Genomic DNA, 27,862 nt, shown 5'->3' with positions numbered 1-27,862 from the left:
ACACTGAAGAACTGGCTTTTCCTCTAAGTGCTGGGATAGGATCAGGTGACTGCTAGAAGTTTGATTGCATGTCAGGTTTTTTTGCTTATAATGTTTATTGTTTAATGAGTTTTTATGTGGTTTATATTCTTGATTGAGAGCTACCCAGAGTTTGGTATAAGATGGGCAATTATAAAAATGTTTTAAATAAAATACATGTATACATAAACATATACCATTTTGCACATAACAGAAGTAGCAATACACTGGTTCCTGCAACATTTTTAGATGCCCTCAGTCATCGTTCCCTATTTTTAATGATCCAAGTCTCAAAATATTGCCAAACTTTATGAATCATGAGAGATTTATATTTAGAAAATGTAAAAGATATAGAAAATAAATGATTGTTCAATTATTATAGCTAAATGAATTCATACAATTAAATGATTTAACCAGTGCAAATTGTCTCAACCTTTTTAATTTCCTTGCCCTCTGGTGGCTGCGTTTCTCCCAAGCATTTAAAGAGATCACGCTGCTGTATTTTACACAGAATTTCACGTGCATCACTCAGCTCTGGTTCATCAGAATGTAGAATCTTCAAAAAGATTTCATCTGCCAGAAAGCATTATATAAATAATTATTCTCACATATATTTTGTTAGCTATTTCAATAATAAACAATAATGCAAACTAAAAGAAAGAAAAGAGAATAGAAAGAACAAAATAGGGGGGGGGGATTAAAGAAAATGAAGCGAAATAAAGAAGTGACTTCCAACCTTCATTACAAGTATAGACAAATTTAGTAACCCTTCACATCTTATATGGCAACAAATAGATAGCTCTTCATCCCATATCCCATCCCATATCCCATCCCATATCTATAAGTAAACCCATAAAACAGCAACTTTTCAATCCTGGTGGCAGCAAAGAATCTGTAAAGGGTTGCCAGAACTTCGTAACAAAGTCTAATTTTAACCTTGATCACGTAAACCAACCTGTCGTTTATTCACCCGTTCTTCGGTCTTTGCTACAATCATCAGTTCTTCTTTAATGCCTTAATTATTAAAGCTAACTAAATATTTTTATACCCATAAAAAAAATATAAGACATCTTTTTCCAAGTCTAAAATGGCAACCAGTAACCTCCCAACAAACAGAAAATGCTTGTTGTATTTACGACTTTTAATCCAACTGAAGTATATCACTCATAAAATGGAGGAACAACAGGATAAGATCTTTTTTCTCATTCTCTAATTCCACAAACCCTTCTGAACTGTGGATTACATAATTGGAGTAGCCTGCAGAAATACCTTGTTTTTGAAAGGATTTGCCATTTCGGTGGAAACGCTGTTACAATATGATAGCACCTTGCTACAAAACTGAAACCTGAGAAAAATACTTCTCATGCTTAGTGTGATAAGAATTTCTGGAGAATCCACACATGCGCTCTACATGGGGCAGCCCTTGAAGAGTATTCAGAGACTTCAACTCGTCCAGAATGCAGCCATGCGAGCGATTGTGGGTGCACCTCGGCACACCCACGTTACACCTATCCTCCGCGAGCTGCACTGGCTACCAATCAGTCTCCGGATATGCTTCAAAGTGCTAGTCGTAACTTATAAAGCCCTTCATGGTATTGCATCTGGGTACTTGAGAGACCGCCTGCTGCCAATTACCCCCCAAAGACCCATTAGAACACACAGGGTTGGCCTCCTCCGGATTCCGTCTACTAGCCAATGCCACCTGGCTACTACCTGGGGGAGGGCCTTCTCTGTGGCAGCTCCGGCCCTCTGGAACGAACTCCCCGCAGGGATTTGGACCCTCACCTCTCTCCAGGCCTTCCGAAAAGCCGTCAAAACCTGGCTTTGCCGGCAGGCCTGGGGTTGATGAGTTCCCCTCCCCTCTCGACTTGTGTGGTTGTGTGATTCTTGCCTATTTTAATTACTTGTATTCTGTTCTATGTTCCCCTTTTCCCCTTTTGAGTTGTTCACCGCCCTGAGTCCCTCCCGGAGAAGGGCGGCATACAAATAATAAAATTCAATTCAATTCAATTCATTCACCTGTCAGCTTGGTATAGGCTTCCATGTCTTCCAGTGCTGTAGAGATCCGGAACATTTTTCCACCTGAGCCCTTTATTTTGATATATGGATCAGCCTTTAGAAAGGCATCAGTAATCCTAACATGAAATAGATGATACGAATTAGAAATTATTAAAAACTGTATTTTCAGAAACTATATATTTAATTATACTTAAATCTAAACAATATTTACCTTCTTCAATGAAATCTACTTTGACAATGATTAAGAGGGAAAGGAAAGGGTATGTTCAATTGAGCTACATTAGCAGAGAAAAAGTTAATTGGCTAGATTAATTTATTAAAAATATTTTGAGAAATCAATGACTCTTCTAAGTATATTAACTGCACACAACTTATTTATAAAAAGTACAGCTAGACATCAAACCTTATTGAAGCAGCATTTTCCTCCCTAATCATGTAGAGATATAATTTCTTCAAATAATATCATGTTCATTGCAAAGATATGCAGATTTAAAACCATTAAAATGCATATTTTTATAACTGTTGATTTGATCAACAACTCCCACAGAGTAGATCCTTTCAAACTTACATGGTTTCAATAATGTTGCCAACTTTGTGCTGATATGCTCTGCGGTGCAGACAGTTTCGTGTGTGGAACATGTCATACAGATTTCCAACCTCCTTTTAAATATAAAACATATTATTTCTCTGTTATTAAAACTATAGTTGCAAAACAATACAGCATTGAGGGTAATATTAACCAACTAATTCACAAAACTGTCCACTTGCAAAATCTCTGACTAATTTTAATGGTCAGTAATAATACTCTCTCCAAATGCTTTTGGAGCCGAGGTGGCGCAGTGGTTAAATGCAGCACTGCAGGCTACTGCTAGATCAGCAGTTCAGCGGTTCAAATCTCACCGGCTCAGGGTTGACTCAGCCTTCCATCCTCCAAGGTGGGTAAAATGAGGACCCGGATTGTTGGGGGCAATATGCTGACTCTCTGTAAACCGCTTAGAGAGGGCTGAAAGCCCTATGAAGCGGTATATAAGTCTACTGCTATTGCTATTGCTATTTTTCCTTAGATATCCAGAAATGAATACTGATGACTATTTTGAAGAAATAGGGGACATTTCTGGAACATTTATTATGAATAAAATATTTACTATGTAATGCTATATATCGAGTTTATACTTCTCATCCCATTCATAGCTTCTCATAAGTCTAAAAAGGATCATTATTTATTATTGCAATCTTATTGTATCAATTTTACTATAGGTTCCTGATATTGGTTTGTTTTTCTAAATAGAAATAGTGGTTTTTTAAAAAAAACAAAAACTGCTCTTGAACACAGTAATACAATGACCATTGCAAAAAATTTGTATGAGAGTTCTATAAAGATAAAATTATTTTAATCAGTAAAAATTCTCCAACAGAGATACTTCTGTGAAATAAACAAAATACACAATCTGTCTAATGGAATTTACCTTGTCGCGGGTACAAATATGCATCATATCTTTCACTTGGCACACTCGAGCAAATTTAATGAAGCGCTCATAATCAAAATTGTTTTGAATTCCAAGATGATGACAATCCCTGAATATATTCCAAGAAGACAAATAAGACCATCAAATTAATTTTTTAAAAAATCTAGTTTGCATATGAATACATTTACAATGAGTCTAATAAATATTATTGCACACAAATTAATATACAGTACTGATTTAAAATATTATTTATGGAAAGCAAAACAGTAGAAAAATTATTAAACCAAAATAGACAATGAATATGAAACAATAACAGTAATTTTTGTTTTTAATATGTTGTCTTTGTCTCGTTCCCCCCTTTCCCTTGTCTTTTGTGAGCCGCCCGGAGTCCTCCGGGAGTGGGCAGCATACAAGACAAATAAATAAATAAATAAATAAATTTCAACGCTCTATAGTGATAGACATTTTTAAAGTTAATTTATCTGATGTTCCTAAGGAGTTTCCCATAATATGAAACAATTCATAAAAGTTAGAATTTTAATTATAAAACAATACACACACACACTCACTTAAAAGTCATAGCTATCATCTAAACAACATTCTTTCTCATTTTCCACCATATTGTTCTCTACTATGAATTACAGATCCACAAGTATCATTTCACTCAGAAAAACATCAAATGTAGACTGGTCAGGATACTTATTTTTACTCAAGCTTCCTCTACAGCTTTTTGATATATTATTCTGCAGAATCAATAGGGATAGTGCTACCAGTCAAGATATTGTAAAGGTAGAATGAAAATACTTGATAATTGACATTTGTAGTGATATCAACTTACTTTACACCGAACAAAATTTGATACCAACTTAGTGGCTTATCAAAAATTTCCCAAAGTGATCCAATTAATAGCTTAGTTTCTTCTTCATTTATTTATTTATTAAAATACATGATATAATATAGCTTGAGGTAAGACTGAGTTAAGGTCTACCCATTTCTTGCTTACTTTTTAAATATATGAATACAGTTTGATATCTTTTGAAAGGATACCATGTTTTCCCGAAAATAACACAGGGTCTTATTTTCTTTTTACACACAAAATAAGGCTTGGGCCTTATTAGGAGGGGTTTATTGTTTTGGGGTTGCCGGGTGGCTGCTCTCTTGCGAGCGGGCTTCCAAAGAGCCGGGCACAGCCTCATGGGCGAATGGCTGTGTTGCACTGTCTCAGCAGCGCAACACAGCAGCCATCAAGTGACCAAGCTCACGAACAGCCACCTGGCAAATCCCCTTTCACTGACCTAGAGGTATCACCAAGCCACGTGAGCGCCTGTTCGCCATCGCCCAGCTCCCACGGCTTGGCACCTTCGAAATGGCAGTAAATGGCGCTCTGCATGGCTGGAGAGGGGGGTTGTGCGAGCGGCTGTTCCACTGTTGCTCGCACGTCTCCCAGCCTCATGATGCCCTGGCCCAGCTCTCTCTGCAGAGCCAGGGGACCTCCACTGCTGCCACCGCATGGCTTTTTCTGCGGCTTCCAAACTGAGTCTTCCGGCAGTGGCCACTCTGGGCGTACGCTCTATGGTTGTACGCTCTGCCAGCAGCTGGCCCCGGGGTTTGTCGGGTGGGTGCTCATGAGTGTAGTGACAGCGCAACACAGCCATTCGCCCATGAGACTGTGCCTGGCTCTTTGGGAGCCCGCTCGCAAAAGAGCAACCGCCCGGCAACCCCCCTCTTCAGCTGAGCACAGAGCCGCTCAGCAACCTAGCGGTATCCCGAAGGCACTAAGCAATGCGATTACCTTTGCCTCCCTCCCCCAGTTCCCGTGGCTTGGCACCCTCGGGATACCACTAGGTTGGTGAGTGGCGCTCTGCCTGGCCAGAGGTGTGGGGGGGGTGTCCAGGGGGCTTATTTGCGGGGGAGGGCTTATATTTTTGCCCACCAGAAAAATGTGGCATGGCCTTATTACCAGGACATGTTGTCATTTCGGGGAAACACGGTACCACATTATATTATTTATTATTTCTGTTTGTGCTTGCCTTTCCATCAAGATGACTAATAATCTAAAATAATACATAATAATACAAATAGCATAAAAACAATTAAAACCACGTAACATTGAAGAAGTCTAACTGCAAAAAAATATACAAAGAAAAAAAATCACTTTGTTGAAGGCATTGTACACAAAAGACTTCCAAAATCGCTTATAAAAATGTTTTCAAGACCAGTAAATAGTAAAGTTTCCATACCTGGCAAAGTAGTCCCATTTATCAACATCAATGCCACTTGTTTTGTTAGCCACTATTTCGTAAAGAAAACTCTTGTTTTTGGAACGACCACAATAGGGCCACTGGATGAGAAAGACAAAAATGTAAGCAAATACCGTCTTCGAATTAATATTTGTACCTATTTCATGGTGAAAACAAGTTAAAACAATCAGACCAAGATTTTTAAGAAGTAACTTTCCAAAGTTTTGCAAATGCTGCAGCATATTAATTGCTATAATCTGTATTTTAATCATAAAAAATTAAACAGTGGACAGTCCCAGTCCGGCCAATGACAGCGGGGTGTGGGGGCTGAGGCAGCAGCAGTGATGGAAGAAGGGTGGCAGCAGGAGGCAGGACAGTGGCGCAGTGTTGGCATAGAGGGCAGGGCATCAGTGCAGCATGGGAGTGGACAGCAGGGTAGCAGGCACTGTCCACAATAGTCCCAGTTTTTTATGTGGCCCCTTGGGAAAATTAATTGCCCACCCATTATAGATGTATTCCATAATTATTCCCATTTCTGTATAATGTCTTTTTAAAACAGTTTGCACCTTTTTTTAACATGCAATGTTTTATTTGTTCTGTCTCCATGTCATATCTGAGTAAGAGTTTATATATGTGCCCCTAGTGGATATCTTAATTCTGTATGACGTTTCAAAATTTTCCTACAAGCTCTCCCTCATTTTTGAGTTCAGTTTTTAATTTTACAGCAATGTTGAAAGTAATTTGTATTTTTTATTTGAACAGGATTGGAAAAAAAACATTTATACATCTATTCTAATGATGGCTCTCAACATGTCAGCAAGTAGCATCTTCCACCCTCAGAAATGTCAGGACTAAGCCTGGGTCTTTCCGCATGCAACTGTTTGCTCTGCTATTGGACTCCTGCACTTTACATATTAAAAATAAAAAACTAACTAAAACTAATGACCTTGACTTTTGCCCCTTTCCTCTTCTGATCCCTGTTTATTCTAGTAAATTGCACAACATTTAGATAAGATCCAGGGATATGAAAAAAATGGAACTCACCTCTTTGTCTCCCATTTTCTCCTCAACAGGACTTGCTATCTGTTCTTTGATAAAATGTATGTCTTCATCGAGCTGGAGACCATACTTTTCCATGTCTGGCTTTAAGTTATTGGAATCAATTAAGTATTCAAACATCTGAACGGAAGCCAGCTCGTGCTGTAAATATATATAGATAGATAGATATTAAATCACTTCTTTTTAAGAGAATGGCATACATAGCTAGGGAAGTCTACAATGCTTTTTAGTTCCGGCAGCTTATGATTGCTACTTCATTTGGTTGCTCAGTAGCTAAGACATTGAGATTGTCAATAAGAAAGGTCGGCAGTTCTAATCCCTAGTACAGGTCTCCTGTGTGAGCAGGGGGTTGGACAAGATGACCTCCAAGATTCCTTCCAACTCTGTTAAAAATGAAAAGCCCCCTCTAAACAGAGAGGGAGGGATGACACCACCTATCTCCTGTCTACAACACAGTCCTCTCAGCAGTCCCAAGAAGGTTCCACACACCTATTTGCAGACCAATTCAGGTAACTCTGAGACACAGATAAACCCCCAACTGACCTCAATGACTTTCAGAGAGCTAATGATCTATTCTCAGAGTGCTAACAGCCAGATAACTGCAAAGAATATAAATCCTTCCATTCCCCACCATTCGGTCAGAACTGAAGAAGCCTGTTGGATAAGAAGTAAAACATTTTCAAGGGGGAAAAAACCCCAAGGAAGTCCAGTTGCCTTCTGGAAAAGCACCTTTGGGACAACCATGACCTGGATGATTGAGAATCTCCATGAGCATGTCTCACTTACAATACATATAAATTTAATAAGAAAAATAATACCCGCCTTCCATTTTAATCCCGGGCGAGCAAGTGGAATGAATTTTCCATCAAACATATGTGAAAATGGTCCATGACCTAAAAATAAAGATTATACAATTAATATTTGGCAGAGTTAAGATGTATTTGCATGTTTTTAAATGCATAAAGATATACTCAGATACACAGACAATTGTTCCTCAAATTATGGTATTACTAAATCTATTACAGCCAAAGTATTCATTTATTGTTTATTGGAGTTTGGAGTTTGGAGTTTATTCAATTTGTAGGCCGCCCTATTCCCCAAAGGGACTCAGGGCGGCTGAACAAAGCCAAAGGAGGGGAAATTACAAAAAGTAAGACAAAGACAATCAGACAATACGAACAATTTAAAAGCACAACAGACACAGCAAATTCGAGTTGGGGGGGGGGAACTCAACCCCAGGCTTGCTGAGACAGCTAGGTCTTCACGGCCGTCCGGAAGGCCTGAAGGGTAGAGACGGTCCGAATCTCCACGGGGAGCTCGTTCCAAAGGGCCGGGGCAGCCACAGAGAAGGACCTCCTCCGAGTAGTCGCCAGCTGACATTGGCTGGCAGATGGAATACGGAGGAGGCCTAATCTGTGGGATCGAATGGGTCTGTGAACCTGAGTTGGTCATTTTTTAATCCACTCCAGTGGTGGGTTCCGGATCCCATTGCAACCAATACGATGCAACGGGGCCTGGCGTCCACCATATGCGTATGTGTACTTACCGCCCACGACGCTCTGCGATGTTCTAGCTGCTCAGCGGAGCGTCGTGCAGGCGCCCTATGGTCTGTGGGCATGCGCGGAATCCCCGAAAACCTCAAATATCGGTAAGAAGTGTGGGCGGGCGGGTGGGCCCTCCAAAGCACTGTACCGGAACGGTGCCTGGTGCTCCTGGTAGGCACTGGTACGCCCGTACTGGGGCGTACCGGTCATAACCCACCATTGATCCACTCCCCCTCTCTCTCTGATTAACAATTACACTAGAATTTAAGTTTCAAACTGTTTTCAGTTGTTTTAATTGTGTTGAAAAGATCATGTTGAAATAAGTAATTTAATCTATAGAGTAGAACTTTAAAATTTAAAAGCAATATTAAGCAGAGAAACAAGCTAGAAATAAAAAAGTGGCATCTTCTTCCTGTTACATTATTGAAAACGTGGTTTGTAATCAGTTCCTCAAAATAGGAAAACCTTTGGACTTACTATTTGTGCTAATTGATAAGACACACGATTTATCTTTCTAACAACTGCATTGCATATTAAAACCATGTTTACTTTCCCTTTCATAGAATAATTATGCTAAACTATTGCCAAGGCAAGATCTTCCTGCCTTACCTTTCTTTTAGATGTTTCTAAATATTAACATTAAATGAGTATTATTAAAATGCTGGCATGCTGCAAAGCCAAACAGTGGCACTAGAGTCATTTACAGTTATTTCTGTAAATATCTCAGAATTCGACACAAAATTGGTGGCTGGCTACAGCTTAGGTCTTTGTTATAAATGAACAGAAAGTAATCTGGGACTTAAAAGCAGGTGGCAGAAAGCTAACAACAACAAAATCAATTATTTGGGACTGAAAAGCTCCAATCAGCAACAGCAGAAATATACTTCTATAGATGTTTAACTCTCTTTGTTTCAGCATACTTGACGGGATTGGCCTTGTGACCTTCTATCTCTCTCATAGGATTTGGAGTGGACTGTCACCCCGCCTAGATTACTTCTATGTGCCCCCAAGTCACATTCCATTGGTTGACAAACACTGAATTACCATATCTCTACAACAGATAAGAGTCAAAATAATGAATTCTAGTTGAGACATTTCATAATAAAATTGACTTTTGCAAACCTTATCTATAATCTTAAAGCTCAGCAACTACATTTTAAATACTGACACAGTTTACATCAAATTAGTATCGATTTATTCTTTTGTATAGAAATTGGCTCACCTGTCTTATGTTGAATGCAATATTTTACAATTCTGCCCTACTCCTTTTCCAGAAACATGAAATCTGCATTTTTCTTTCTCAGGGCTACATACATTTGATCAAGTTAATGCAGAAGTTAATACAGTTGTTAAAACTAAGGTGGCAGGCCAAACCAAAAGGTAGGCCTCAAGCCTGAACCAAACTAAGGCTCCATGATATTAAGTTTGAACTTCTCTACATATAAACTGCTTAGCTTGCTCTTAGGATAAAACGTGGTTAGACATGAGTTATAGTATCAGCAGAAAGGATGTCTGCATCCAAAATATGCTGAGGCAAGGAATCTATTTTAGCCCATCCGCCTGCTTATCTGTTGATTTGTGTATTAGACATATATTGTTAGTTCCTCAAAAGACCAGATGTACTGTCCATTGGCTGACCCATGTATTGTGACATTCTATAGACACTATATCTCTGTAACCCAAGGACAACTCCTGAGAGGTGTTTCCAAAACCAACAGATGGTTGATGACGAGATGGGGAGGATGCGTCATCACCACGATATAAGGAAGTCCCTGAATCCCACTTGGGGTTCAGGCCATTTACTCTTTGCTATGAACCTGCGCAAATAAACCTTTCCTTCTCTGAAGTGCTGGCTTGGGTCCCATCATTTCTACAACAAAACTATCACAAGAAATAGTTTGGAATGGTATAATATTTTTATATGCATATTACGTATTAACAAAGAACTAGCTTACCCAAGTCATGACAAAGTCCAGCAATTTGAACACAGAGAATATCCCTCTGATCAATATTCAGTTCAGGTTGTCGTTCTTGCAATGCCTGCACCAAACGGCCTGCGAGATGACTAACGCTTTTCCAAAAAAGAGAAGAAATTAACTTTTCTATGTCTTGATTTATAAATAAAACAGGAGTTAAGTTGTTAATGCAATGCAATTATGAACTGGGCTATAAGGCTTATTTAAATTCTGAATTTCAATATTATATAGTAGAGAATGTTTCATGTTACTGATCTTTGTTTCGAACAAAGTGAAATGTGAACTTTAATGTGAAACAAGGAAGATTTTTTTTTCATTTTTAAAGGAAGAAAACAATATCTGCATATTCTTACCTGTATTTTATACACACTACTATGTAGACACAAGTTTTTTTTAACTTAAGCAGAAATTAAGAAAAGTTTTGCATTCTCTCCTGTTTATTCTTTGCATGGAGCATGGAAACCCTACATTATAGAGACTACACAAAGCCCAATGGTATTCGACATAATAAAATGCACTATATTCAAGATAATGTTTACATAAACTAAGTAGTCTTTCTTTTCATCTACTATCAGTAGTGGTGATTCCCAAAGTTTAAGAAAAAATACTATGTATTATAAATTTTAAGGGTATCTAAATATACACTTACATAAAGCAAAATTTAAATATACAAATCTCCCTCAATGAAAAACATATAGCAGGAACTGTCTGTTTTAAAAAATTCAGTAGAATCATTTTATTTATACAAAAGCAGTTTCTGTGTATAGTACTCCTTTACCCAAGAGAATGTTCAAAGCGATTGTTTGATGCTCCTGGGAAAACATAGTAAGTGCCACCCAATTGTTTAATATATCGTAGACGCTGAAATTGAGGTGTGTCAATGATGCGAACAAGAAGAGGATGCATTTCAATATGACCATGGATTGGATCATTAAAAACCTGGAAAAAACAAAACAACATTTAAAAATATCAGTTAATCTATAATGAACATTTCAATCAAGAATAAACATTGCCTTTTTCTAATTCTAAAAAATTAAGATAAACACAGGGTAATTAAAGGCCTGACTCACAAATAACAAATAGCCCAAATGAAAATCAACTGGGACAAATTAACCACCCATATAAAACAAAAGTTGAAAATCCCAGGCTAATGATTTAAACACTCCGTTATCTTTCTTCTGCCATTTCCAGAACTACTGTAGATGGCTACTTTCTTATCATCTTCAGTAGATTTGGGGCAGGAAATAAAGCCTGCAGAGAAAGCAGGATTTTTTAAAAAACGTTATATGTTCCAAAAATATTAGCAAAATTCTTATGGAATGTATGGACCTTGTTTGTTTGTTTGTTTGTTTGTTTGTTTTAAGCAGGGAATTTTAACTTTCCAGATTTCTAGTTTTATCATCTAAACCTCCATTTCTTCACAGAATTTAAGTAATTCTCAAAATAATATGGTCATTCTTAGAAAGTTAATGTTTGTCCCCATTCTTATCTACCAAGAAATTGTTTCTGGTTTTACTCAAAAAAGTCTGTTGCCTCCCTTTCTTGCATTAGAGGTCACAAGACATATTTAGATGCTGCTGGGAAAGCTTAAACCAGATCTCAATTATCAGGAGAAATTGATACTTTAATGTAACTCCAGCTTGAGATCTGCAGGTAATAAGTGCTTATTTTCCTGCAATAATCTTCCCTGTTTTCAAAGTTACATATATGATTAAATACCTGATTTCCTGCTTAATTTTGTTCTGGTTATATAGGATTTTTGCTTTGTTTATTATAACAACTGATTTATTAGGTGCTATCAGGTAAATGCTGACTTTTAGTGACCATATATTTTTTTCCAAGGCACTCTGTCTTCAGGTTAGTCCTTTAAGTCTTCCAATGGTAAACTCTTACTGCTGGTCATCTTCCTTTCCTCTTTCTTGATGACCCATTTGTAGGATCATCATGTATAAAGTAGGCGGCTATATGTTTTCCAAGCAAATATATCAAATTAATGAAATAACTATTTGTTATGCCAGTTATTAGAATACACTAATTAAATGTTCAAGTGCACACAGAGGCATAAAAGAAATTAGCATATCGAGTTGATGAACATCAGTGAAAGACAAGATCAGCATCTATTGGCTATTATTTTTATCATTTTAAGATTATAGTTACATTTTTAAAAAGTATATGTTTTTTGTGCTGGACATGCATATATCCGTTCAGAAAGACTGTAATAGGGATTCAGTTAAATATTGGAGATGTGTAATTCAAAATACAACATTGGTTCATACGATCCAATCCCGTTCATGTCAAAAATACCTAAGATGCTTCCAGGTTAAAAGGATTAGCTGGTAAAATCACTGTTGCCCGGGGGATGCCCAGTTGGGGGCCTTTCATGTCCCCATTAATGTGCCCACCGAAGCAGTACCTCAAACTATTATGTTGGCTGGAGGTGAAATGAGACAACAGCACTCGGGTCTCAGACTAATCGTCAACCCAGAGTCCTAACCACCACAGTCCTGTGGTTCATAGATATGGTCTTCTGTTATTGTGACTTCCTTTTAAAAAACTGTTACTTCATTTATTAATTTTGTTTTAAAGTTCGTTGAATTTTATAGACACTAATGTTCTTTTGAATTTTATAAAAAAGATTTGGAAACTAATGGAGGACAGGAAGCAGACCAGGTGGTTTAACAATTGTAAAACAACATCTAAACAAACATATGAAAATGGAAGCATGTCTATTCTCTACCATTTATACAATGTCCAAAGACTTCTGTTATATTCTATCAAGCATTTTATGGCCAGGAGAGCCAATTCCAGGTCTATTTAGAAAATTAGAAATTTGGACTGAATTGTAGCTTGTTTCCCAATGTTAAATAAACTGAATTAAGTATTAAAATAATATAGCACACTGATAGCGAACCTATGGCACACGTGCCACAGGTGGCAAATGGAGCCATTTGCTAGGGCACGCGAGGCGTTGCGCTGGCCAGCTGACTTTTGAGGCTGTTTTTCGCCCTCTGGAGGCATCAAGAGCCTTCAGGAGGCTTCCCTGAAGGCTCTGGAGGATGAAAAACGGTCCTGCAAGCAAACTAGAAGTTTGTTCCTGAACTTCCAGTTTGCCCGTAGGCTCGGTTTTTCGCACTCCGGAGGCTTCAGGGAAGCTCCTGAAGCCCCCGGAAGGCCTCCGGGGGTGGGGGAGACTGTTTTTGCTGGGTTGCGCACATAGCATTATAGGTGTGGCACGCCCGCACACGACCCACCTGCACTCCCCCCACTTTTGACACGCGAGCTAAAAAAGGTTCGCCATCACTGATATAGCATTACAGGAAGACTAATTTTGTTTGGTACATTCCTTTTTCAACATACATGATAAATAAGAAAGTGTTTGTTCACCTTTGCTATTTCAGTGTAACTCTGACTTTGTGCCAGTTTGCGCAGACAAATTAGCAGTTTCTCTTTCACTCCTACAGCACTGAAAATGAAGCATATAATATGACTTAAACAATCATTCAATATTTTATTTAGTAATGAAGTTAATATGGAAGCTAAATTAACTGCTACTAAGATATGAATTTTTACAGAAGTTTTTAGCAAAATATCTTCTGGCAGAAAGCGATGGTTATAAATCACTCATTTTTAAAGGATAATGTCATGAAGAAAAAATACATTTATTCCTATTCTAAAAGAAATGTTAAATTTACATTTACACGTTAATTTTATTAATAAGAACATATACATATTTCATTTTCTCTTTTTATCCTGAACAATGTTTTGCATAGTGTAGCTATAAAACGGTATGCATACTACCATAAGTATAAGACGCACCAAGGTTTTGAAGAGGCAAATTAAAAAAAAAGTTTTTGCACTCTGCAAATCTCCCAAAAACGGCCCATTTTTCACGAAAACGGGACCATTTTTATTTTCAAAAAAGGGCATGAATAGCCTTTAGAAGGCTTGTAGAATGCTCCTGGGGGGGGCAGAAACAAGCAAAAAAAAAAACCGTTTTTGCAAAAATGGGCTCTTTTTTGTCAAAAAAAGGGCATGGATAGCCCTTAGGAAGCTTATAGAATGCTCCTGGGGGCTGGGGGGGGGGGAATTGAGCAAAAAACGGCCCATTTTTTGCTCAGTTCTGCCTCTCCAGCCCCCAGGAGCACTCTGAAAGCCTCCTAAAAGCTATGCACAGCCATTTTGGTGAAGGGAGTCGGGGTTTGGGGAGGCAAAAAATGCTGTATTCAGTGTATAAGACGCACCCAGATTTTCAGCCTCTTTTTTGAGGGAAAAAGGAGCGTCTTATACTTCGAAAAATACAGTATATCCTCATTTACATTCTGCAAGCAAAGAAGTATCCATTGTTGGGATGCTTTATGGCAGTGTTGATTCAAAGATGTATGGCACCCACCCCTAAACCACAATGACCAATGCAAGAGACCTTTGGCAGAAATCAAAAGCTTCTTAGTGTGACTTGTTTCTGGCTCTCCAAAGGAATCAGGCAAGTCCTTCAGAGCATGTCTCTAAAAGACCCAGAGGGGCTGAAAAGACCTACACAACTTGAATTGGGTAACAGTTCTTATCAAACAGGGTACAGAAATAAGTATCCTTTTTGAAATAAGGTTACAGGGTCAAGAACAACAAACAACAGAGTGCAGGGAACAGAAACGGGATGTAAAATTAGAAAATATAGAGCGAAACACAGTAAGAATATAAATAGCATTAAAAGGACAAAGCGAAATAAGATAAAATATAAAGTCTTATTTAAAAATAAGATATTACTAGCAATAAAAGGTCACACTATGCTATATCATCAGGGATAAACTTTATTTTATTATTCATCAACAAAAGTTACTTATTGTATATCTTTGTTATAATAAAAACATTTTTGTTCAAAAGACAGATGTGAGTGTACTGTCTGAGTTTGTACTACCCATGAAATATAAGGCATCTACCAGAGAAGCGTGTCACAGTGTATACAGTGGTACTCCAAATTTCTCATTTTGAATAAATAATTTGTGAATTAGCTCAATGGGAAAACAAATTAATATTTTGTAGCGGCAGGGTATAAGCAAAATTTAAAAATAGAGGCTGTTAAATGTTTGGTATGTATTATGTTTATTTTTTCTTGTATTTTTGCTTTTTTATAGCTTCCATTTTATGTGTGTGTGTGTGTGCACTAAAGCAATATTTAAAATTTTTCCTAAGAAACAGCATCTGAAAATGAAAGCCACTTAAATATATTATCATATTTAGGCAACCAATAACAACTAAAGAGCTATGCAGATACAAAATATATAACATTCATATAATTTCTTCAATTTGAATAGATAAAAAAGTTGCTTACCAAATTCCCATTTTTTCAAGATGAGATTCAGTGAGAGTTGGTACAGTTTTACCAGTTATTTTATGTTCTAGGGAGTTAAATACATAAATTTTAACATTTCTTCTGAAATTGTCACTTTGAAATTATTTGGCAGGTTACAATTAATCTATAGGACTACAATCAATGAATAATATATAATTAATAAACCTGAAATACAGTATTGCTTTGATTCATGCAATTACAAATCTTCAGAGAAGCTGTGACAATATAGTGTATGAAGAGGCTACTAATCCATATTAGCAGTTTATTGAGAGTCAGGCAATATAAACATTTAATAATTAAAATTAAAGGCATACATATCCTGTGAGTTAGTCTTTCATATTACTGTAATAGTGATTCTTCTTGTTCCTTAAATATAGAAAAACCTGAATATTACATTTATCCACAAATAAATTAGCATAACCAGAGGACCTCCAATATACATTTCAAAACTTCCGTGGATACGAAAGGAAGTTACATAGTAAAGACTGTGAGTCTTGCCAGTGCTCTGAAGATTTGCTAATTGCATGGTAGTTTGATCTTGCTTACTTATGAGATAAGAACAATTTACTGAGCTGAGCTAGCAATTCTATGCCAGACTGTCAAAAATGTCTAGAAGACTACCACAGCCTTCTAGATTCAACTCAATCACCAAGCTTATTGGACACACCCTCTAACATTACTACAGGGGAATCCAATCTCAGATTTTAGTTATCAGAGCAGATCATGCTTACTCTGAAACAGGGAATCCAAGTGACCATGTAACAACATATTCTTTTCTATCCCATGTAGTTTGATTGTAACATATTTCTACTCTTAGAATAGAATAGAACAGAACAGAACAGAACAGAATAGCAGAGTTGGAAGGGACCTTGGAGGTCTTGGGGTCCAACCCCCTGCCTAGGCAAGAAACCCTTCACCACTTCAGACAAATGTTTATCCAACATCTTCTAAAAGACTTCCAGCATTCACAACTTCTGGGGGAAAGCTGTTTTACTGATTGTTCTGTCAAGAAATTTCTCCTCAGTTCTAAGTGGCTTCTCTTCTTGTTTAGTTTCCACCCATTGCTTCTTGTTCTACCCTCAGGTGCTTTGGAAAATAGTTTGACTCCCTCTTCTTTGTGGCAATCCCCGAAATATTGGAACACTGCTATCACCCCTAGTCCTTCTTTTCATTCTTTTTTTTTTTGCAATGATTTTGTTTTTTGCCAATTTCATGGATAAATCCAGGGAGATTTTTTGACAACGATAGAGAAGTAAGTTTTCCATTTCCTTCTTATGAAATGTTGACCTGGCAGGTTTTTTTTTTACGTAGTATTGAGATATTTTATTAGACATGATTAGACCTGCCACAAACATATACCTCTAATACAAATGATCCTTGGCTCCATTTGTTGAGAAAGGTATCGTGTTATTTGAAGTGCACTGCAGTAGTTCATAGCCAGAACTGAGAATCGGGTGCCAAAATCTCTAAGTCCAACTTTTCCCTCCTGTAACTATCTCCCATTTCCCACCCCCATCAACCAGTAAGGTTCAAGCAAGCCTATCCAAGCAGAGATTGGTATGCAGTTGGTATGCCAGGTGACCTTGAAGAAGAATCTCCAAGAGATACAGCATTCACTTTCGTTTTCCCCCTTGCTTCCCCACTCCCAGTACTTCATGGCAGTCTGTTACAATATAGTAGCGAAGCACAAGGAAGCTGACAATTACACTTTTATTAAGATTCTGAAACCAGGTCCCACTTTGTTTTTGAAGATACTGTTGGCTTCTTACTTTTTGCAAGCCTTGAAGATAGCTTGCCCAAGGAAATGAGATAAGGCATACATTCCAAGGATAGCTTCACTTTAGATAAAAGTATTCTCAGAAAAATTAGAGGCCCTAGCAAGGAAGAAAGGAATAGAGTCCCTTATACAAAAATAGGCTGATACAAGAAAGAGGTGACTGAGTAAGGGAGTCATATTCTATAAGAGGGCTGATTGTAAGGCATATAATGTGTGCTAAATGGAAGAGGAGGGGGCTGTGCAGTCCCCACTTAATGGACTACTCTTGTCATTCTTGAAAAATAAAGTACTTAATCTCATGCCTGTTGTTTCTTTGATCCCAATTCATGATAAACTTGTTAAGGAATAAAATTCCAACACAATTTAGGTCTCCCATCCCACACCTGACCCTGGTTAGTTTCCAAACCCAGGCAAGCCACCATCTGCAAAATCTCTACTGAATCACCCAGTGTAATTATTTTTATAACCAAACTCCTAAAAATTATACTTAAAATCCTACAGATTAGTCAGAAATTAATATAATTATCATTCCAGGAAAACATCAGTTTTACTAAAAAGAGCAAGCCACTAGATTAGAATATAAATTGGCAGCAAACCGTCCTTCTTACTAGCTCTGGTGATGTTATCTAATTTGGATAATGAAATGTCTGCAAGAAAACAGAGAGCCCAGAGAGCACCGAGGACTCTGCAGATAATTTTGAATTATGTTTTCTAACAATTCATTTCTACAGTCACATTTCTAAGAGAGTAATAAGTTGTGTAAACTAAGCTGGACATTAGTTTTAAACTTACTGTATCATCTGTGTCTTGTAAGATTAGGCTACAAAAAATCAATAATAGCCCAAACTCACCCAGTGAAGAACCTCATACTAAACAGAGTTCAACCTGAGTTCTAACCTCCTAATCCACTTACCTAAAAGCTCTTTATACTGTAACCTAAGCAAGACAATTCACAGGAAGATAGAGCAAGCAAGATCATTGCCAGGTGATTTCAATTGAAATATTATTTAGACATTAGCAATGATCAATTAAGAATTGGCTGTAGCAATGTGAGGAGGCGGCAAATGAAACGATTGGCTTCTGGAAGTGGGGTTGAGTTCCACAGGCAGGATTGGAAGCAGTCTAGAGGCATTTCTTCATCAATGATTTATAGCCTCAGCCAGAAATTGCTGCACTGATGTAATCATAACAAAAGCATGCCTGATATTGCTGCTACTTCCCCAAGGGCGGTATAATCCAAAAGTCAGGACATCATCCAATAGGTGAGTAACTAAAACACTAATTTTATAAAATTCATTTTAAATAATCAGTATAATAAAATGTTTGTAAAGATATAAATGTTCTCATTGGAAAAAATTGGCCCTCTTATCATGATAGAACCTATGTTTTGCATAGAGTTAATGGTGGTTTAAGATAAGATATTGGGATACAATCTGATTGCTACACATCTTGGATTAAACCAACAGCACACCATTTTAATTCATTCTAAAAGGTGTGCTGCTTAGGTCCCTAGATGACAATGTTTAAGAGAAGGGACCTAGTGTGTACCCACTCTATTTTACCTAGAAGTATGGGCAGACACCCTCAAGAGAGTGGATCCATAAGTAGGCTAAGCCCATGCCATTTAGAGCTTTAAAAGTGACAACCATTGTCTGGAAAGAAACTGGAGCCATTGCACCTCATGCAATAATGATGAAATATGAGCAAAATGTGAGGCATCTAGAACTGCAAATGCCACCACATTCTGGACCAGTTGTAGTTTCCAGATGATCTTCAAGGGCAGTCCCATGGAGAGCCATTGCAATAATTCATCTGGGAAATGACCGGGGTTTAAGTGACTGTGAACAAAATATCCCAGTCCAGGAATGACTGCAATTGATGCATGAGATGGATCTGTTTAAAGGCATGACTATCACTTGTCCCACAAACAGAATATTCAAGTCCATGAATAGCCCCAAACTGTGTGCCAGCTGTGTCTGGTGGAATACCGGCCTGGCAAGAATCAAAATGACATACAGTATTTTTCCAAGAATAAGACACACTTTAGTTTTTGGGAAGGAAAATAAGAAGAAAAATTCTCCCTCTACCTGCCAGCATCCATGGTATTCAGCTGACACATGGCAACAAGGTCAGCCAATGAATAGGCATAGCAACTAAGTTGGCAAATGAGGGCTATTTGGACTCTGAAATTTGCTGTGTGAGCAACAAGGAGACAGGAAGGAGTCTGGCTTAGCGGAGAACTGAAAGTGAAACTGCTTGTGTTTTGCTTGTATTTACTGATACCATGGAAAACTTGTTTTTGGTAATGTATTGTATATTACTATTTTGAATCCTGCTGAATCAGTTACTGTGCTTTCTGAATGTGATTGCTGCTGCAAACTCTGACCAGCCAGGTCATCTTCAGCAGGGATTGCCACAGACCATCGCTGCCTCCATGCCTCATGTTTTTGGCCTCTGGTGAGGATGGGCAGGGCTACATTCAGTGTACAAGACACACCCAAAATTTCACCCTCTTTGGGGGGGGGAAGGTGTGTCTTATACTCCGAAAAATGCAGTATCCCTGGACTCAGGAGTCCCAACAATCCAGAGCCACTTGCTAGGGCTGAGTTGAAACTGGCTCTTTCCCATCCAAACCCTAGCAGCTAGCAGGTACTGGGCCAAAAGCAGGATAGTATCACTTACATAGCAAGGAATAAAGATGTATAATTAGGCATCCTCAGCATATTGACACTGCACCTGTGAGATTAGAATGAAGCTGCCATAACTAATCATAAAACAGGTGCAAAAGCAGAGAAGACAAAAGCCAGGAATCTTATCTAAAATATTCCTTCAAGAAAGTAGATAAGAAATGAAGTCATTAAGAAAACAAAGGAAAGATGTCACCTGAACAAGTCACAGAAAGTTGGCCCTGGGCCATGAAAAAAGATACAATCCCAGCTGACCAACAAAGCAAGGACTCTGGGGAATAAAAAGAGATCCAAGCCTATTCCTAAAGTCTTCTTTGGATTCAGACTTGGCAGCCTTGTTTAAAAGGATGTTGGTGTGTGTGTGTGAAGAGGAGAATGTTATACATTACAGCCAGTAAGTTTTCCTTTACTTTAACTGTGTGTCTGTGTATTCCAAAGAACATGTTGTGCCTCAGAGTTTGCCTGGAAGTGATTTCTGTGAGTCCCTAGTTATTTTCTGGCTGTTGAACAAGGATATGTGCCTTATCTAACTGCAGTTACATCTATCTGGTAAACTAACATATTTTTTTTAATATGTTGTATTGTCTCTATGTGGAATACTGTTTGTCTCCCCCCCCCCCTTTTGAACTGTGAGCCGCCCTGAGTCCCCCCAGGGAAAAGGGCGGCATACAAATAAAGGGTAAACTAAACTAAACTAAACTAACAGGAAGCAAGGGAGGGGGAGGCTTGCAAGATCTGCATGTAACACACTACAATATCAGATGACCCTTCCTGGCCTCTTGAGTTGATATATATCATTACCTCCTTCAAGGCCAGCAGCACCAGCTGTTTCCATGATTAATGATCACATGGACCCAGCTGTGAGGCATCTCTCAAGAGGCCTTATTATTTTATTTTTATTACATTATTTTTATCCCATTATTGCTACCCAAATATACTGGAGAAGGCAGACAGCTATATTGCTATGGAATTTGTTCTTCCATTCTCAATCCCTTTCCCACCACCACGGTAGGAGTAAGTGGGAGACAAATCCTAGCAGATGTCTATGGAGATTCTCAATCATCCAGGACATGGTTGTCCAAAGGTGTTTTTTCAAGAGGCAACTGGACTCTCTGGTTTTTCTTTGAAGACGTTTTGCTTCTCATCCAAGAAACTTCTTAAGCTCTGAAGAGCTAAAAAGCATCTTTGGGAAATCCTAGCAGAGTTTAAATATACTGAGGCTGCCTTTAAATGTTATTGGGATAAGGGAGAAAACATCCCTTTAATAGCTGTACAACTAAGGGTAATGATTCAAGCTGTCTCATTCATGGCTGAAGACCAGATGAAGCCAAACACAGCAGGAAAAGGATACAGCTAGTGTATAGGTATAAGAGTCTGTCAGGGAAACTCCCTTTGATTCTGAGATATTTTTTCGCCACTGGCCTTTCTCTAGAGCAGGGGTCCCCAACCTTTTGGACATCAGGGACCAATAATTCGTAATTTTAAATCCCATGGACCACTAATATGACCTGCCTAATGACTGGATGGGTGGGTGTGACTAGGTGGTCATTTGACAGAGTGGACGTAGCCAATTTGATGTCACTCACATCGAGGGGGGCCTTGCCAGCCTCCCCTCCCAGCCACTCCTTGCCTGCCCATCCGGGCTCCTTAGGGCCCCAATAGGAAACAGTTGTTGGAACTAAGAGGCCACCAGGAGAAAGAGTTGGCAAAATAACTGGCTCAGTTCAAATTGGATCTAACGGAGAAGGAGGCTCAGTAGAAGTATCTCACTGAGGACTACGAGCATAGGCTTTCCAAACAGAGGGAAGACCTGAGGGAGTGCAAGGCCAGGTACCAGCGCCTGGAGGCTCAGCAGGCTGAGATGGTCTGCCAGTTCCAGACCATGATGCAATCCCACTGGAATGAAGAGCTCTTCGCCCAAAGCCCCACACCAGGAGGCTGGCTGAAGCAGACCCCAAATCAGAATTTCTGCTCCCCTGCCGCCCACACAAAAAGACCCTGAAGGGCTCCCCACTCTTTGTAATACACATATTCATTGCTCATATCCAGCCCAGGGGCTTTCGTTTGAGGACCCCTGATTTAGTGCAATATACAAAATGCAAATAATTTTTCTGTGGACTACCAACATTTTGGACCACCAGTGATCGGCTGCTCTAGAGCACCCAGCGTGAAAATAAACCTGCTCCTTATTCCCTGGTAATGACGGGGAATCCCTTTTGGAGCGCTCTGTCCCAAAAGAAAGTGGGTTTTTTTTTGGGGGGGGGGGGACTTTCCTATTCTAGTCTCTTTCGGCAAATGCCCGGCAACCGCCCACCAGGTGGCGGCTCCTCAATGAACTTTTCCCGCCCCCTTGTTCCACTTGCCGGCCTTCCCGCGCACCTCGAAAGCGCTGCAGCTCCTCAGCTTCCAAGCCCTGCGCCTGAAGGAAGGCGCACAGCTGCTCCGTGTCCCAGGATCGAGGATGGAGGCTAATGGAACCAATCGAGTCCGCAGCGGCAACGCCGCGCTTTTGAGGCGTCTGGAAGCCATCGGCCGAGCTGGTGGGCCAGGCCCGTTTAAGGGCGCCTTCCCGGCTGCCGTTCGACATGGCTCTGCCGCACTGATGAGAAGGGCAAGCAGATGCGATCCTTCGCTTACGCGGACTCCGGGCCCGCCCCGTTGCCACCTCACGTTAACACGGGCGAGTCGGCGGAGGGAGGGAGGGAGGGAAGGAAGGAGCCACGTGACTGCTGCTGGCTTCTCCCGATCGGGAGGGGCTGTCAGGAATGGGGACCTTTTCGCGCGTCCCTCGGTCCCGCTGCAGATTCACCCGGCCACGTTAACAAGAGCTGGAAAGGCGTGGGAATAAGAGCCGCCTTTGAGAGCACGACGCGCCAATGGACCCATCCATCATTTTTGATTCCCCCGCCCCTTTCGGAGAAATGAGCTGATAGCTATATCGCCTTTCGATCCAGGCTGATCGGGACAAAGGGGACATGTCTACCCAGACTCTGAGGTCTGAATCGGCCTGCTTGTCGTCTGTTCCGTGTTTTCAAATAAAAAGGCAGTAACTTTTTTTTTAAAGAGAGACTTTGAAGTAATTACAAATTTGATATCTAGCGACAGCACCTGCTATGATAAAGCAGATGTAAAGTGAGATTTGGACATTAAGTGTGAAACCTACTGGGTCAGGCTGGACAGCCTGTTAGAGCCCCTTTACTTCTATATTAAAGTCACGTAGACAGTTGCAAAAGAAACAGGAAGCCAGTGCCTGACCATAAGATGTCTCTATGTCGAAAGCCTATGTCGAAAGCCTATGTCAAAAGTCCTAGGTTAAATTAAAGTTCGTTAATGACACTCCATAAACAAAAGAAGTAAGACCCCATCTCCTTATAAGGCTTTCTCCTCAAGGTAACCACTAAGAAATGTGTTAAGTATTTCCGTGTTGCAATGCTTTTGAGAATGCATAAGAATGTGTGCTTCGATAATAAAGGTTGTTCAGAACTTGCAATGCTAAGCCATGGGCTAGCTTTCTGAACCTGGCTCCCAAATAAACTTTTCCTGTATCCTGAGAAGTCTAAAGCCTGTCATTTTCTGCAGCAATGTGGTCCCATGTTCTAATCTGACTTCCCAACTCTCCTGAGCTTCCATTCTCTGGTTTCCTCTCCATGCAAAAAAGGTCTCGGACCCTTCCCCTCCTCAGACATGAGTGCGTTCCTTGGAGTCAGTGTTGAGACTTGGTGATCATGCAGTTTTCTTGGCAAGATTTAAGAAGTGGTTTGCCATTGCCTGCCTCCTAGAGCTGAGAGAGAGTGACTGGTCGAAGTCACCCAACTGGCTTTAGCAGGAACTAGTTGCCAGGTTTCTAGTTTGATCCCTTAATCCCTTAATTTAGTTTTGATCCCTTATAATTCTCCAATGTATAGTCACACACACCCTTCTAATTTAGTGCAATGGAAGAAAAACAAATATTGAGTCCTAAATCAAAAAAATCTTATTTCCCTTTTTCTTTTTGTATTATTCACTTCTCATCCACATGTCTTGGCAGGTAGTGATCTTTCTTCATCTCTGAAACTAACCAGGGATGGAGAATTATAATTTATAAGCTTGCAAGAAATTGAAAATGACAGTTCAGTTCATGTCCTGCCTATATTTCCTTATCTTGCCTCTTAATATTTGGACAAAATGAATCATCTAAGAAGGATGAGACAAATCGTGGGAAAAGAAAAGTGCATTCGCTAAAGTTTCATTTGACAATATTTTGGAAAGGCTCAAGTTTGAGAGTGATAGCCAATTTGGATGGATGGAAAAATGCCATGAGTTTGTTAAATATAAGGAAAATGGTCATTTAAAATATCATTTCAAGTATTGAAGGACAACTAAAGCATTATAATACTACACAGAATATAACAGTATCTAGTGACAATCTACACACAGATGTTTAAGAAGTTTTAAGATTATCTCATAAAGATGAACTAAAGAAGTAGAAATATACACCTGTATCCATAGAAGCATAGCTATAGAGCAGGGGTGTCAAACTCATGTCATCACGTGACGCATCAGGACTTTTCCCCCCTTCGCTAAACCAGGCATAGGCATGTGACGCATCCAGCCCGTGGACCACCCTGCTATAGAGGGGGACTGCAAGCAATAGAATTTATTACATTATTTTCCAGGCATCTCACTGTCATGCAACTTTGAGTGACTTACAGTCTTATAAAACAATATTATAAAATATTAAAACAGTAAGACAATAAATACATTTTAAAAATTAAGAAATAGCTAAGATAGTGGGGAGCATACAATAGAATAGAGGTGGGATATTCTAATCCAGTAATCAACTCTAGAAAGGGACACCCCCATTTGGATCCCAGAACAATCAGCAGAATAAGATTTTGAAGCCCTTAAAGAAGACCAAAAGGGTGGGGTCAGATGTCACATAAGGAGGATATGATGTTCCAGAGGGTGGGTGCTGCAGCAGAAAAGCCTCTTCTCCTGGACCCCACTAGCTGCAATTCCTTGCCCAATGGGGTCTCAGCATGCCCCTTCTGCTGGGATGCTTGCGCTGGCAGAAAGGGCATACTATGAACTCCATTTGGAAGTCAGTGGAGTGAGTAGTGATGCAAATAGGTGCAAGGGAATGTAGTTTAGATTCCCAACTGACAATCCAGACTACATTCTGCCATGACAGGTGCTGTATCAGACACATGGGACAAAGATGTAGGCATATGGGTACACGTGAGAGAAGGCAGAGGGGGACCTTATTTGTGGTAAGCCTATTTTAGGGTTTATATTTGTGTTCAAAATCATAGGAAACTCTAATGCTTATCTATAGCAAACATAGCCAGATGAGGGGGGATTGGGGAGGAGTCCAAATAACACCCAAAAGTTTTTTTAAAAGCTCAACAACATGCAGGAAAGAAAGGGTCATTATCCAGTCCCCCAGTCATTTCCTGTTTTAGTGATTTCCTTGGTAGTTGGAATGACAACATGCCTCAGTGTTTCCTCTGTTGTATCAAAGGCAATAGGAGAACACTTTTGGTAACTGGAAGAAGTTTTTCAAAGGAAAAAAAGTAATTCATTCCTCTGAAAACATAGTTCACATATTTTTTGAAACATTTAAATGGATAATTGTTGTGGCCCAGCAGGAACCATTGGAGCTGCCACCAGACTCCGACAGCGAGGGGCCCGATGAGTCGGCTCTGGAGGATGTGAAGGACTCTGGACAGAGTTCTGACTCCAAGCAGGGAGCAGAGAGGCTTGTTGGCCACCAGGAGGCACCTGAGCCTTGGACCAGTGGGGAGGAGACAAGGGACAGTGAGCCAGATACCAGTAGTGAGTTGTTCCTGGATGCACACCATCGAAGAGCTACTAGGCGTCAGAAACAGTTGCGCAGTTACAGGAGGTAATTGCACTCAGTTGGTGGTCATTAGGCTCCTCTTCAGACTATAAAAAGACTCCTTGTGCACACACCCCTCTTTGCAGAAGTCAACGCAGGATTGAATGTTGGAGGAGATTACTGTGAGCTTGGCAGGCTGGATTGCTGCAAAGCCTTATCTGTGTTTATTGCTGCCCAAGCTTGTCTGTGCTGGTTTGCTGCCAAGGACCTGTCTGTCTGTTAATTAAATGCCATAACTTATCTCTGGCTCGGAGTGTGTGTTGGTGTGGGACGAGGGGGGGTCAGAACAGATAATAATGTTGATAAATTTCCTATTTAAATACAAAGAATGCTTGACTTATTTGCCCTCCTCAGTCATCTTCAAAACTAGATTATAAACTTACTAAATGCATCTATACTCTGAAATAACTATGATATCTGATGGGAAGATCCTTAGGTCTGGGTGAGCATTTATTTCTAGTGTAACTTGGATTTATGATAAAAGATCAGCACTATTACACAGGTTAGGGACTAGCATAAATACTTGCTTTGTGCGCTAATTTCCTCATTTTAAGTAAACATTCATTGAGGCACTGTAATTCAAATACATAATTTCCATATGGTTCAAGATAACAAAACAGTTCAAATCAGATCAGAATAAAGTTTTTTTTAATTAATAAGTTCTATTTACAAGGATAGATCCAGAGTTAAGTTCTAGAAAATAAAACAAATTTTTAAACTGGAACATCAGTCATATATCATAGTCAACTTGTAATGAATACAAAAATTATAATTAATATAAAACTCAATATAAATTATTAATGTATACTTAAGCCAAATTTCAGCACCAAACTTTGAATGTCAGACCTGAAAATATCTCTATTGAATAGATAAAGAAAGCAAGGATATAACTAGAGTTCCATGGGTAGTAAGGTAAGCCTTTGGGAGATTGGGGCCTCCATCTAAACATTAGACATCAACATGGCTATATTGGATAGACCTATTCTGATGTCTGGGTTTCTATATCAGTGGTATACTGGACCACTCCTATTAGGAGCAGAGCTGTACTACTAGAACAGGACTATAAAAATCAGACAGCCACTAAATGGCACTCATAAATTAGGGATATCTGTTATCTCTGTGTTGCCACTTAGGAATCTCAAAAGTTAGTGGAGGCAGCTGCTATGTCTATTCACAGACAACTTCTGTCTGCTGATCTATATTCCTAACTACCTCTATAACATGCATTAAATCTCAGCAACAATCATTGTTCAGTCTTTGTTTTTTTTAAAGGTTGAAGGCCTGGGAGGGCACTTTTTTCTTTGAACATCCAAGGTGCAATAAACCTTCCCTGCCTTGAATGTATTTATATCATTGAGAGAAAAGTAAGACATTAAGACTGATTGACTAGAAAAGAAAGGTAAAAACCAGTTGCATATAATTGAAACTATACTCCGAGTATAATTTTATGCAACACACTCTGTGATAACAAGCCAATATTTCAAAAGATAAAACATTTTTCTCCCCAAAGAAAAAAGACATCTTTTATAAATATGTTTAAGTCTATCATAAAATATTTTTCAGCGTATTATTTGGCTTTGTGGTGGTTTATTAAATGATAGCTCTTTCTAGAACTGATAAAACTGTTCCAAAAGCAATCTTAACAAAATTTAAATCTTTCTTTATATGAATAGAAATGCAAAATATTTTATGGTTCTTACTTTTAATAGTTAGAATGATACTTTTTGATGGAACTCCTATCTTTCTATATTTTCATAAAATATTTCTAATAAACTTCCCTCTTTATAAAAACATTCAGCATTTTTTTTAAAAAGTAGCCAACTATACTACAGTTAAAACCTTATAATATTT

At 39.1% G+C, this 27,862-nt stretch overlaps 1 protein-coding gene across 1 annotated transcript in view; it reads right to left on the bottom strand.

Moving 5' to 3' along the window:
- Positions 1-22,825, bottom strand: part of SAMHD1 (SAM and HD domain containing deoxynucleoside triphosphate triphosphohydrolase 1) — a 28,244-nt gene extending 5,419 nt beyond the window's left edge. Inside the window, exons 1-12 of the mRNA XM_087720303.1 lie at positions 22,513-22,825; positions 15,649-15,715; positions 13,707-13,785; positions 11,101-11,261; positions 10,302-10,417; positions 7,625-7,695; positions 6,788-6,943; positions 5,744-5,844; positions 3,504-3,612; positions 2,606-2,697; positions 2,038-2,153; positions 452-591 (exon numbers count right to left, since the gene is read on the bottom strand). Of these exons, the coding sequence (XP_087576429.1) occupies positions 452-591; positions 2,038-2,153; positions 2,606-2,697; positions 3,504-3,612; positions 5,744-5,844; positions 6,788-6,943; positions 7,625-7,695; positions 10,302-10,417; positions 11,101-11,261; positions 13,707-13,785; positions 15,649-15,715; positions 22,513-22,720 (1,416 nt within the window). The 5' untranslated portion in view covers positions 22,721-22,825. The remainder of the gene's footprint in view (positions 1-451; positions 592-2,037; positions 2,154-2,605; positions 2,698-3,503; positions 3,613-5,743; positions 5,845-6,787; positions 6,944-7,624; positions 7,696-10,301; positions 10,418-11,100; positions 11,262-13,706; positions 13,786-15,648; positions 15,716-22,512) is intronic.
- Between the last annotated feature and the right edge of the window lie 5,037 nt (positions 22,826-27,862).

Source organism: Thamnophis sirtalis, unplaced genomic scaffold, assembly GCF_051295495.1.
Source record: "Thamnophis sirtalis isolate CommonGarterSnake01/CBP01778 unplaced genomic scaffold, rThaSir2_p1.2 scaffold_7, whole genome shotgun sequence".
NCBI lineage: Eukaryota > Metazoa > Chordata > Lepidosauria > Squamata > Natricidae > Thamnophis > Thamnophis sirtalis.
The sequence above is the reverse complement of the archived record's forward strand: the minus strand, read 5'-3'. Positions and strand labels throughout refer to the sequence as shown.